Source organism: Tympanuchus pallidicinctus, unplaced genomic scaffold (assembly GCF_026119805.1).
Source record: "Tympanuchus pallidicinctus isolate F22 unplaced genomic scaffold, pur_lepc_1.0 scaffold22, whole genome shotgun sequence".
Classification (NCBI taxonomy): Eukaryota; Metazoa; Chordata; class Aves; order Galliformes; family Phasianidae; genus Tympanuchus; species Tympanuchus pallidicinctus.
Window position 1 is genome coordinate 4,535,705 of NW_026294739.1, and position 12,268 is coordinate 4,547,972.

At 55.7% G+C, this 12,268-nt stretch overlaps 1 protein-coding gene across 1 annotated transcript; it reads left to right on the forward strand.

Annotated features, from left to right (window-relative positions):
* The first annotated feature begins 13 nt into the window (after window positions 1-13).
* On the forward strand, window positions 14-12,227 carry TSPEAR (thrombospondin type laminin G domain and EAR repeats). The gene is made up of 12 exons (XM_052687191.1): window positions 14-5,097; window positions 6,208-6,428; window positions 6,515-6,753; window positions 6,830-6,920; window positions 7,317-7,473; window positions 7,794-7,925; window positions 8,379-8,611; window positions 9,426-9,612; window positions 9,854-10,083; window positions 10,556-10,743; window positions 11,008-11,109; window positions 11,376-12,227. The coding sequence occupies exons 1-12, from the start codon at window positions 5,016-5,018 to the stop codon at window positions 11,527-11,529; spliced, it is 2,016 nt and encodes a 671-aa protein (XP_052543151.1). The 5' UTR covers window positions 14-5,015; the 3' UTR covers window positions 11,530-12,227.
* Window positions 12,228-12,268: the final 41 nt, after the last annotated feature.

Here is a 12,268-nt window from a genome sequence, read left to right on the forward strand (position 1 = left end):
ACACTGGGGATGCTTTAGAGATGTGAAAGACTTGATGGAGTTGCTGGGGCTTTCCAGGCAAGTATCTTGTCTCTAGTGATGGCAATCACTTGATCTTTCAAAGAAAACTAAAAATCTGGCAGCCAACAGATGTGACTCAGTTTGCCTCTAACAAAGGTTTTGTGATGATCTCAGTCTCTGGGCTTAGGAACATCTTGTTATGGCAACAGGTGAATCATGAGCTGCTGTGTATCATCCCGAGTGCCGATACCAGATGTCAGGCTGGGGAAGGACAATTAGTTGGAGATTCTCAGGAGGAATTGGACAGTGCCCCCAAAACAGAGCTCTCAAGCAGAGCTCAGCGCAGCCTGCACTGAGAGTTTCCATGCACAGACAGTTGTCTGGGGAACACCCCGGCCTTCCTGCTTGTAAAGCTGCCACTTGGATGCTGCAATAGCCTCCCCTGAAAGCTTAATCCTCTCCTTGAAAGAGTACTCACGCTAGCAAGGTGTGTAATGCTAGCCAGTAGCAATAATTTTCTGAGCCGTTGCCTTTTTTCTGCCTGCAACAGTTACTATAAAATACATTCCTTGGGGAGTGTCAGAATGCTACAGGTGTTACGCATGCAAGCAAAGTATTAAAGATTAAAAAAAAAAGAAAGACAAAAACTCTTTCTGTGGGTTATATTTGCCTTAGGCTTATATCTATCTATCTGTATGTAAAGACTCAACAGAGCTGTAAAGATGCAAGCAGTGTCTTTTCGAGAGCCTTTGTGTATGCCTACATATACATGCGTGTGCTTTTTTTCTTCTTGGCAAAAGGAGCAGTGTCAGAACACACACAGTGGGATGCAAGCCATTCAGTAATTGTGTTGTGTGTGTGTGCCTGCACGCCGTTCTTTGAAAGTGCAAACTGCTGCGGGAGAGGCATTGGAACCACATGAAAGGGCTGCAGCTCCAGGGCAGAGCAATCAAGAGGGTGCTCTCCTGCTTTTTTTTCTTTTTTTTTTTTGGCTGGATGTGAATGGAAGGAAGGCGGTGTGCTGCCTTCAGGATGGAGCTCTGCATCTCTGGAAGGTTCTTGCTTTCCTCTGACTTGTGTTGTGTCTTGGGAAGGATGCTGTGTGTCTTCTGCCTCTGGGAGAGCAGAGAGGCACAGCCACCTGCAGCGTGGCCTTGGCTGGAGATCAGGGGTGCACAACAGAGTGTTAGATTCAGCATAGTTTGTTGTTTAACTGTTCTTAAGATGCAAACTATGCGACAAGACCTGTAAATACTGAGCACTTCTTACTCACATAAAGCAGTTTAATAGGAGGGCAGACTTGCAGGAGCAATTCCTGCAGTATTTCTTCCTGGGGCTCCTGACCATGCACCATCCACTTGTAGGGCACTGCATCATGTTGTTCTGAGTAAGGCCATGGCTGACAGACCAGCAGGATGAAGATGCTCAGCACTGGGTCCATCGCCACTACCTGAATCAGGTGACACAATTTGTGCTGACTCAGTCCCATACTGTGGCTTTTGAAAGCAGCTCACACCCTGGGATGGAACTGCAGCAGCAACGCAGATTACGGGGTATGTTAATATATAATTAATGGTAATGATACGGGCGGTGGGTTATTACAGGGCAGCTGCCGTGCGTGAGCTCCAGCCTCCCCTCACTGCACAGAACTGGGCACCTGTGGGCTGAGAGGCTGGGGGCTGCAGGAGGTGGGTTCAAAGCAGCAGGCTGCAAGATGCAGCATGCCGGGGGGTGTGGGGCACCCACGCTCTTGGATGCTGGGCCGGCTGCTGGCAGTCTCTCCGCCCACAGCCAGGTTAGCTGTCTTGCCCCAAAGCAGGTTTTTTTTTTTCCCATGCCAAAACAATTTGGCAAATTGCAACCCAAATTTGGGCTGGCGTGACAACAACTTCAGTTGGGTGAAATCTCATGCGGGGGCAAGGCTTGCCCAGCGCTACGGCTCTCCAGGACTGGGGGTTTCTTGCAGGAGGCTCCTGGACCTGGCGGTACAGCCAAGCCCCAGGAGGCCCTGCAGAATCTGCATAGCATGGGACATGCTTGGCTGCTGGGGGGTGGCCAGTAGGGTTTCTCTATCGGGCCAGCTCAGGACCGATGCTGCCTGGTGGCCAGCTTGCCCAGCCCTTGTGCTCCTGGCGCTCCATGCTAAGCTCTGTGAGCAGGTTGGGATAGGGATGGGAGCTGCCATCAGTGCAGCTCTAAGCGCAGCAGGGCCTCTGTGTGGCCGGCGTCTCTGGGCAGCAGCGGAACCAGCCCTGAGAACGTCTGCAGAAACAATAGCAATTGTTCTCCTTCTTTGTTCCTTTCCCTCCCCGGATGCTGCAGAAGAAGGAGCTGTGCGGGTGGGCAGAGTGCGCTGCCCCTGCACCGTGCTGCCCTCAGCCTTCTTCTAAGAAGTGTGTTTGCATGTCGGGCAGTGCCTCGGCACCGGCCTGTAGACATGGGCAGCTTGAGCTGACAAAGCCTGAATGATCACTAACAATAATACGAGCTGTCCGTGGGGAAAGCAGTGCAATTGCACCGTGAGTTGCTTTTTGGCACAGGGCAGCGTGTCTCCTTGCAGCAGCAGAGCACAGTGGCTCTGACCAGGTTTGGTGCCTGGGTTAGAGAATCTCTGACTGCTGTAGGGCTAGTGAATGTAGGATCAGGGAACATCCCAGAGCCACAGAACATCCCAGGCACAAGTCCTGGGGCTTCCCTGCTTTGGTATCTCCATCCATTTGTCACCCAGTGGCTGTCTGCTGCTAGGCCAACACCGAGAGCTTCCCATGTAGGGCAGGAGGCTGCTAGCTCTGTCTGGGAGCCCATGGAGTGCTGATGCTGCAGCAGGGTGGGATGGAGGGACCAGAATTGCCTCTGGAAGCTGGCGGCAAGGCTTGCAGTCGGAGCGCTTTGTGATTTTGCAGTGGCATTCTTAAAAAATGGTGCCTTTTGCAATCCACGTGGCCCTTCGCCAAAACTTTCCTGGCAGAACCCCTCCAAAATTTCTGGGAATGAAGTTTTTTAGGTGGGGATGGGGTTAATGGCAGCCGCAGTCGCCAGGTGCTGCTGACAGGTTTACTGGCGTGGGGATTTCTGTGGGCTGGCCTTGGGGAGCCGCAGCCGCTCCAGGGAACGTGGGAAAGGATCTTGACTCGGAAGAAAGAGCAGAGCTGAGGAAGGGGGATGCCAGCACTGTGTTTTCTGCCTGCTCCCACGTGATGATTTGTCTCTCGTGTTTGCTGGGAGCATCAGCCAGGAGAAAACCCATGCATTCCATCCTCACTGGGCTTCTCTATCATCCATGTGAAGGACCTGGTGTGAGTCCCTCTGGAGCACCCAGGGAGCGGTTAGGCTGTGAGCAGGACCGCTGCAGTGATGCGGGTGCCCTTCTCTCTCTGTTCTCTGCATGTGGGCTCTGCTTGAAATGTGCTGTCCACAGACATGCTTCTCAACCTTTCTTCATCCAGGGATGGCCCGACTTTTTTGGGAGAAGTCCAAGGATCGTTTTGTTCAGCACTGCCACATGGTTTTATTTACAACCCATAGGAACTAGGCAAACATCTCTGTCTCAGACTGTCCTCTCTTAGTTGCTTGTGAGCACAGGAATGTGCATGTGTGCTTAGGAACAGCTTTGCAGCCCTATTCCCAGTGCTGCTGGGACAAGGAGCGGGTCTTGGGCTGAGCACAGCCACAGGCATAGGTGCTCCAAGCCCTTGTTTTACAGTGCAGGTTGGTTTCCCAGGGCACATCATCTACAGGTTCCCAAGCTGAAGAACAGTGAAAACCCTTTGGGGCTGGTGCTGTCCTTCTCCTCACCAGCTTCAACCTCAAGCTGTACAGCCAGCCCTGTCCGCCAAAAGCACATGAGATTTGTTCTCCCACCTCTTGACTTCCCTCTGCTTTTGCAGGACACAGAAGCAGCTGTGACCTTGAGTCTGCTGATGTCCTCCTTGGCTGCCAGTGGTGTTTTAGCCAGTGAAGTCCCCAGTGTTAGCTGTGTCCTGGTGGAAAGCCTTCCCTGCTGGTGTTCGGGCAGCACGCACAGATCTGGCCGCTGACGCATGTCCCCACATGCTGGGCCATGCTAACGTGACACATGTGTGCAGCACTGCCACGTGGGGTGACTGCAGGGCTGTGGGGCACAGTGGTCACTGTACGATTCGGGCCGAGGGCCGTGTTGGCGTGTGCACCTTTGGTGGCCTGTCTCCAAGAAAGTCCTGGTTTGCTTCTCGATGTTTTGTCGTTTTGTGCTGGCCGTCAGCTTTCCATTCTGCAGTTTGCCTTGCAGGAAAACTTCGGGGTGGGGGGAGCTAATTTCAATTGTTTGGAGGATGGAAGTGACTTGCTTTGTGGCAAGAGGAACCAAGCAGCGCTCGCAGTGCGCAGAGAGTTTTTCCACTGCTGTCTCCTGTTTGAGCTCTGTAACCTCGAGGGTTTCTAAACTGGTACTTGGCACATCCCTGCCCTCCCCATAGCAAGTCCAGCTGCGATGCCCAGCCCTAGGCTGGGAGCTGTGCCCTGGGTGTGGGCAGAGTGACCGGACATCACCTGCAAGGGAGGGAAATGTCCCTCATAGGGTCTGGCTCTTGGAGCAGGGTGTAGCAAACTGGAAGATCTGCCCGGTACAGGTTGGGATTGCTGCCGAAAGCCTGGTGCGTTTGGGGGAAGCATGGTGCCCACCTTGGCCTCTGTGGGCAGGGGCCGATGTCCTGCTTTCCACCATGTGACCTCAGAAAAATGAATCACCAAAACTGAAAGGAAGTGAAAGAAAAAAAAAAAAAAAAAAAAAAAAAAAGGAATCCCTCCCAAAAGCCGCCTTGCAGAGGGCTGGGCACAAGATAAAAGCTCTCTGAAGGAACGGGGCTCCTCCTCTCCCACCGCCGTCTTCCCATTTAAATGTCTGTGCGCCGCGGCCAGCCCAGCACAGCCTGCAGCCGGGCAGTGCCCACGCAGGGGCAAGGAGAGCCGGCCCTTAGCCCTGCTCCGACAGATGATGTGAGAGCACCCAGAGGGCTGAGCACCCCCAAGGCAGCCCCATGTTGGCCCCGCTGCTGCTCTGGGCTGTCCTTCTCCAGTGGGCGTGCGGCGGGGGTGGCAGGAGCTGGCAGCACTGCACAGGTAGGAGCTGGGGCTGGCGGTGCGGGCGGGAGCTGCAGAGGTTGGTGGTGCTGGGATATCTTGCAGGACTCCTGTGCTGCCAGGACAGACCCTGGGAAACACACTCTGTAGGGAAGCCCATGAGGGCACATCACCAGCCTCTGCCCGGAGCTGGAGAGCACAGGTGGTGTGAATCTCTGGGTGAAAGATGCATCCTACATCCTCCCGGTGGCAAAATCTCTTGGAAAATTTCTGGTTTTTAGGTGCTTGGGCCCAGATTTGGTGTGCTCATGGCTTGTCTTGGGGTGAAACTGCTTCCAGCTGCTTTTCAAACCACTGGGAGCTGTGATCGGTAGCAACAACTGATGTGGGAGGGAAAATGGGACTCACGGCTTTGATTCCAACAGGAAACCACCTCAGTGAGGTCGTGTCCTTGGCTGCTGAATGTGGGCACAGCCTCCAGCCCACCTCCTGCCCTTCTTCCCACTTGTAGGCTCATCCTGGGGCTGTGAAACCTTTCTGCAAACCCAGGACTGAACTCAGCCTGTGATTTTTGCTGGGTGAAGTGAGAAACATGCATTTCATTTTGATCCTTTCTGAAGCAAGGTGCCCGAGGCAGGACGTACTTCCCTCAGAACTGGTTCTGGTTCAGAGAATCATAGGGTTTGGAAGGGACCTCTGGAGATTGTTGAGTCCAATCTGCTAATGCAGGTTCCCTACTGTAGGCTGAGCAGGAAAGCATCTACATGTGCTGGCCAGCCTCGCTCACAGCCCCTCCTGCCTGGCTGCCCCGAGCCCAGGCAGTCCAGGCTGTAGCACAGTTAGGAGCCCAAAGCCCGTCAGTAGGAATTGTGATGAGCATAGGGCCATGGTTCGGATCAGGGCCTGCTGCTTCCCAGATGTGTGCAAGCAGAGCTCTGTCTCCTGGTGCTAGTTTTTCCATCTGGATGATGCCCCGGGGCTGCGCGTGTTGTTTTCTCCTCTGGGAAAAGGGATAATTACTTAATGAAGGTTTTTAGGCTCTGCCAGGGAAGCACGTGTGCGCAGGCAGGGCTGGGCTGGGAGAGCCCGTTCCCGGCTGGCAGCCTTCATCTGGGGCCGCTGTCACCCTGCATGCCCATGTTCCCACAGAGCTGCGCCCGCTGGACGTGCTGGCAGAGCTGCTCCCTGGCAGCGGGTCGGCCCGCGGCGTGCGGGTGCTGCAGGCACAGGGGCTGAGCGGCCTCCAGCTCCACGCCTCGAGGCCCCGCGCCCTGGCCTTCCCCGCCTCGCGCCTCTTCCTGCACTGCGACCGCTTCCCCGAGGAGTTCTCCATCATCGTCACCCTGCGGGTGCTCGCCGTCCCCACCAAGGTGAGCGCTGCCGGCGGGCCTGGCCCCGCGTCGGGCACGGGGCTGGGCGCGGAGCGTGTCGGCCTCAGCGCCGCGTCCTCCCGCAGAGGAACGAGTACATCTTCACGCTGATGGCAGAGGAGAGCCCCGGCGTGCTGGTGGGGCTGCGCTACTCGCCCAGCAAGCTGCACTTCCTCTTCTGGAGCCCGGAGCGCGCCGGCGGCTGGCAGAACCGTGTCACCTTCCGCAACGTCTCGCTGGCCGACAGCCGCTGGCACACGCTGGTGCTGGCCGTCTCTGGACAGTCCTTCTCGCTGTCGGTGGACTGCGGCCTCCCCAAGGACGTGTAGGTTGGGCTGTGGGATGCAGCAGACGGGGTGCTCCTCTGGCTCTGCTGTGACGCTGCCCTCTGCCTATCGCAGGGTGGTCGAGACGCCGTTTCCCGCTTCTCTGTCAGTGAAGAGAGCCAGCTTCTACCTGGGCAACAGGAGGAGGAGGAAAGGCTTCTTCACAGTAGGGTCCTGGTGGGCGTCGGGATGGCTGTGGGATGGACGTCCCCAGGCAGGGACACTGCATGTGGCTGTGGGGACACCTCTGTTAGGCTGGTGGCACTTGGAGGCACAAAGCCAGCTGATGGCACATTCTTACTGATAGAGGGGTTATGTCCAGTCCCAAGCGGTGGTTGGGAAACATGGTGGCAGGGAAAATCACAAAGCTCTTGCCAATGCTCCTGCCTTGCCAGCTGTTCCATTGCCCCAGGGCAGAGGTTTTGGTACCTAACAGGCATCTGAAAAATGCAGCCCAGGGGAGAAGGAAGCGAGTGGGCCTCTGGTGGGAAGCTCGGGTGATGTATTCCCACAGCTCCCATCCCTCAGTCCCACTGGATATGCTGTCCATCCCATTCTGCAGGGCTTGCTGCGGCAGCTCGTCCTGCTGCCAGGAGCCGATGCCACCCCTCGCATCTGCACAGCCCTGAACCATAAAGCCACAGCGCTTTCCATCCCTGCGGTTCTCCAGGATGTCCCGGTGAAAGCAGTGAGCAACGAGGTGCTGAAGTACCCACATGGTCAGTAGGGAGCTGTGGGCTGCTCTGAGCTTAGGAAGACGAGGAAGGGTGGGGGGAACCGGGGCAGGTGGTGGGCACAGCTGCAGGGAGAATGGGACTGGGTCCAGCGGGTGAGATGGGATTTGATGTCCCTGGGTAACCTGGCAGTGATGGGCTCACACTGCTGATTTCTGGAGGTGTGAGCAGACAGGTTTCTGGCTTGGTGCCGGGATGCCGTCCCCCTGCTCCCTGATGCCCATCAGAATCAGAGTGGCATGCCCAGTTCTTCCTCCATTATCCGTTAAGGGTACCCACCTTTATCTTGTTCCATCTGTGCCCAGGTACCAACATGAAGGTGACCCTGGGGTCCCGTCCGCCCTGCACCAAGCAGGAGAAGGCACAGTTCTGGTTCAATGCCTCTCGGAGAGGGCTGTACCTCTGCGATGGCAGTGCCTGGATCTCCATGCTGGAAGGTAATGATCAGCCTCGTGCTGTGAGCACCCAGCTCTGTGGGGCAGAGGGAGCTCTTCCAGGGCCAGGGATTCACCCTGCCAGCACCTTGGGGCAGGACCCAGGTCTGTTTGCCCAGGCAGGACAGCCAGGCTCACTGAGAGCTGTGCCATGCGCACTGGGGGTGCTGCAGCAGGGTTGGATCTGTATCATCTTTGAGGTCCCTTTCAACTCAAGCCTTTCTGTGATTCTGTGCTCATCACAAACCGGAGACAGCAGTGTGTGCAATAACAGTGACCCCATGTCCTTCCAGCTGCGGTGGCCTTGCTGCACAAAGTCACGGGGCAACCAGGCCCTGCAAAAAGGGCTCCAGTCGTTCATAGATTATCCTGAGTTAGAAGAGGCCCACAGGGATCGCTTAAGTCCAGCTGCGGGGCTATTGAGTGTGAACCTGGCTCCTTTTTGTGGTCTCCCAGTCAAGCAGCGGCTGGACTATGTGGAAGAATACCAGGACCTGGTGACCAACTCTGAGACGATGGGCATTGAGGTCTTCACCATCCCGAGGGTTGGACTGTTTGCAGCCACTGCCAACCGGCACAGCCCCCCAGGATCAGCCATCTATAAGTGGACCGATGGGAAGTTTGTGCTTTATCAGAACATCCCCACCTACCAAGCTCAGTCCTGGAAGTATTTCACCATAGGCAAAAAGGTGAGGCTGCCTGGAAGGTTATTTAGGGGCTGGACCAAATATCAGGTGCCCAACATTAGCTTCGCCTCACCCCAGCTTCCTCCAGGGCACTGTCTGCTTCCAAGGGCTGGGAAACCTGCAGCACTGCTGGGTGAGGGCATGAGGAAAGGAAATGGGGGGAGCTGGCAACCCCCATGGGGAGCAGAGCCACCTGGAGGGATCCTGGAGCCATGCTAAGGGTGGGGGGATTGGGTCTGCATTTGTTTCCAAAGAGGAAGTTCCAAAGAATTTTTCTTCTAAGAAAACCAAATCCCTTCTTTTTCTGAGTGTGTCTTTGGGCTTTACAAGCAGCCCAAAATGCCAAAAGCAGTGGAGTTTTTTTTTTTTGCCTGGAAAATGTTTTTTTTCAGGGCACTGTTATCATCATGGTTGTTATGTGGTTTCCCCATGGGAAGCTTTGAGGCTCAGGTCCTGACCCCCACCTCCCTCACCCCCCCCCCCCCCAACCAGTGTCACCAGCACGGTGTCACACTCAGCCACGCATCCTTGTCCCCGCTGAGCTCCAAGACATTGCTGTCACCCTGCCTGGGACGCTTGGGTGGGCTGCTGCTGCCACACCTGCCACGAAAGTGCTGGTCCTCAGCCCAACCTTGGGCAGCTGTGGAGGCCAATGAGAGCAAAGCGTCATCCCTGCCCCATCTCAGTGGGTCTCTGCAGACCCTACTGTGTCCCTTGTTCCATCTGTGTCCCTGGGGTGCTTTGTGCTGCCTACAGGCTGCTCAGGGCCACATCTGAAATGGAGAAAACGGGAGTGTCCTGCCTTGTTCTTTTTCAGATCTTCCTAGCAGTGGCTAATTTTGAGCAGAATGACAGGGGGCAGGAGTTCTCTGTGATATACAAGTGGAGCCACAGGAAGGAGAAGTTCGTCACCTATCAGAGGATCACCACGCACAGCGCGAGGGACTGGGAGGCGTTTGTCATTGAGGGAGAGGCTTTCCTTGCAGTGGTCAACCACAGAGAAGGTACCCAGCCCTTGTTGTCAGAGCCAGTCCAAGCCCAGTCTGGGCCCTAGACCAGTCTGTTGCTGGACATCAGCTCCACCGGCACCAGAGAAGGGCCCTCTGGGGGACACACGCATCAAGCAAGGCTAAGGACCACCCTCACTCCCTCCAGAGCTGAAATATTGTGTAGTCAGACTCCTGGCAGGGTCTCGTTTCTCTTGCAAACCAGATGCTCTTCATTGCACGTCTCTGTCTCCTTCAGGGAATAACCACAACATAGACAGCGTGATATACAGGTGGAACCCCAGCACGGGGCTCTTTGAAACCAACCAGACAATCCCAACCTCTGGAGCCTATGACTGGGAATTTTTTGCTATTGGGCCTTATTCCTTCCTGGCCGTGGCCAACACGTTTAATGGCACATCCACAAACATCTATTCTCACATCTACATCTGGCTCAGTGGCTCTTTCCAGCTCTTCCAGTCCATCCTGGTAAGGTCATCCACCGGCCAAATGCTGCTTCTCCATTCCCCCTCTGTGCTGGGACAAGCCAGGGAATCATTTCAGAGGCTGATCCTCTTAGACTTCTGGAAAGGCAGCAATGGACTGACCAAGGGAGTTTAGATATGAGGGAAAACTTCTCAGAAAGAGCACTGGCACAGCTGCCCTAGAAAGTGGTGGGATCACTGCCCCTGGAGGTGTTCCAGAGTCGTGGCAATGTGGCACTAAGGGACATGGGCAGTGGGCATGGTGGAGTGGGTTGGTGTTGAGATCTTACAGATGATCTTGCAGGTCTTTTCCAACCTTAATGATTCTCTGAATTCTATAAATCTTTTTTCCTTGGGTTTAAGAGCAGGCCACCTCCCCATTGCCCCTCCAGCAGGTCCCACTGCTTCCTAGCACTTGCATCACATATGCTAGTCCATGTCCAGAACAGCTTCTCAGGTGGCTTCTTTCTCCACAGACTTTTGGGGCTGCTGACTGGGAAGTCTTCCACATTGGGGACAGAGTCTTCCTGGCTGTGGCTAACAGCCATAGCTATGACAGCAGGATCCCAGCGCCCTCTAACTTCTATGCCATCAACTCCTCCATCTATGAGCTGAACATCACTGCCCAGATGTTTGTCAAATTCCAGGACCTCCTCACCTACAGGTACCTGTGCAAGGAGCTGGGGTGTTGCTCAGTCCATGGCCTTCCCCTGAACACCCCAAAATACATAGGGGTCTCCTGGAGGGTTCATGTGGGATTGCACACCGCCTGTGCAAAGGGACATGGAGGAGGGCAATGGGAGACAGGTCCTGGGCAGCAGATCCCAGTGGAGCTGGAGAAGCACGAGATGGGGATGGGATGGCCAGGTGCAAGAGCTCAGTGTGGGCTGAGCACATCTCACCCACCTATGCTTGCTTCATCCCCTAGTGCCCTTGACTGGGAATTCTTCTCGGTTGGAGATGACTACTTTCTGGTGGTAGCAAACTCCTTTGATGGCTTCACCTTCTCCATTAACAGCATTATCTACAGGTACTGCTGCATGGCTGGGGTAGGGTGAGCTCACTGCCAAACCTGGCACAGCCCAGGAGTTGGAATGTGCCTGGGGGAGTGGGGGGACATGGGTACAGCAAGGGGATGGTCCGGAGAGGGCACAGAATGGGCACAGGGGGATCCTGCTGCCTCTGCTCCCCACTTCCACCAAGCTTCCAGGCACAAGGGGTGTCTCCCACCCCCAAACCACTGTGGGATGATGAAAGAAAGTGCAAGGCCCCCAGCTGACTGTCCTTCCCACACAGGTGGCAAGGCTACGAAGGCTTTGTGGCAGCTCACCACCTTCCCACTGTTGGCTGCAGAGATTGGGAGGCATTTAACACCACAGAGGGCTCCTACCTCCTCTACTCCAGTGCCAAGGAGCCCCTTTCCAAGGTGCTCAAGCTGAAAACCACCTGAGGTGCCTGAGGCACACTCAGCTCCTTGCCAGGATGTGAGTGGGCTGGCCACTGAGGTGAGGACGGACCAAGGCACGTTGAGAGCCTGGGGACAGCTGCAGTACCCGTGGGGCTGTGCGTGCCACAGGACAGAAGGGTGGGAGCTCCCTGGTCAGCCATCTCCAGCCAAGGGTGCCAGAGCTCTGCTATGGTGGCTGGAGCTCGTGCAAAGCCAGGGGAGAAGAAGCCTGAGAAGAACACGTGCCGCTGGATCGGGTGCATGGTGCTGGGAGGAAATGATGTATGAGAAGTTGGGGAAATGCTGGCTTCAGGCTGGCTCTGGTTGCCCGATGCTTGGGGCCACGGTGTGCCAGGGCCCGTGGGCCTGATGCTGCCCCACACTCTGTGTCCGGCTGCAGGCTGTGTCTGCAGGCTGAGCAATGTGTGTACATCGTGCAAAGCCACGGATATGTGCTGCAGCTGGCAGGCAGGTGTTGTGTCACTGCCAGCATAGTGCAGGTGGCAGGGCAGGCCACCCTGACACTGGCACTTGTTCAGAGGGATTTGGAGATGTGTGCTGGCACATCACTAGCATCTACTGCCCGGTCTGATGCTGGTTGTGCAGCCCTTTGCACAGGGTTGGGGATGCTTTTCCTTGCCTTTATCTGGGGGCATCTTTTGCTTAACCAGAGCTCAAATAAACTGCTGCACTCCCCACAAGCTGTGGCTACTGAAGCTGCTCTGCTTGTACCAGGGGCTCT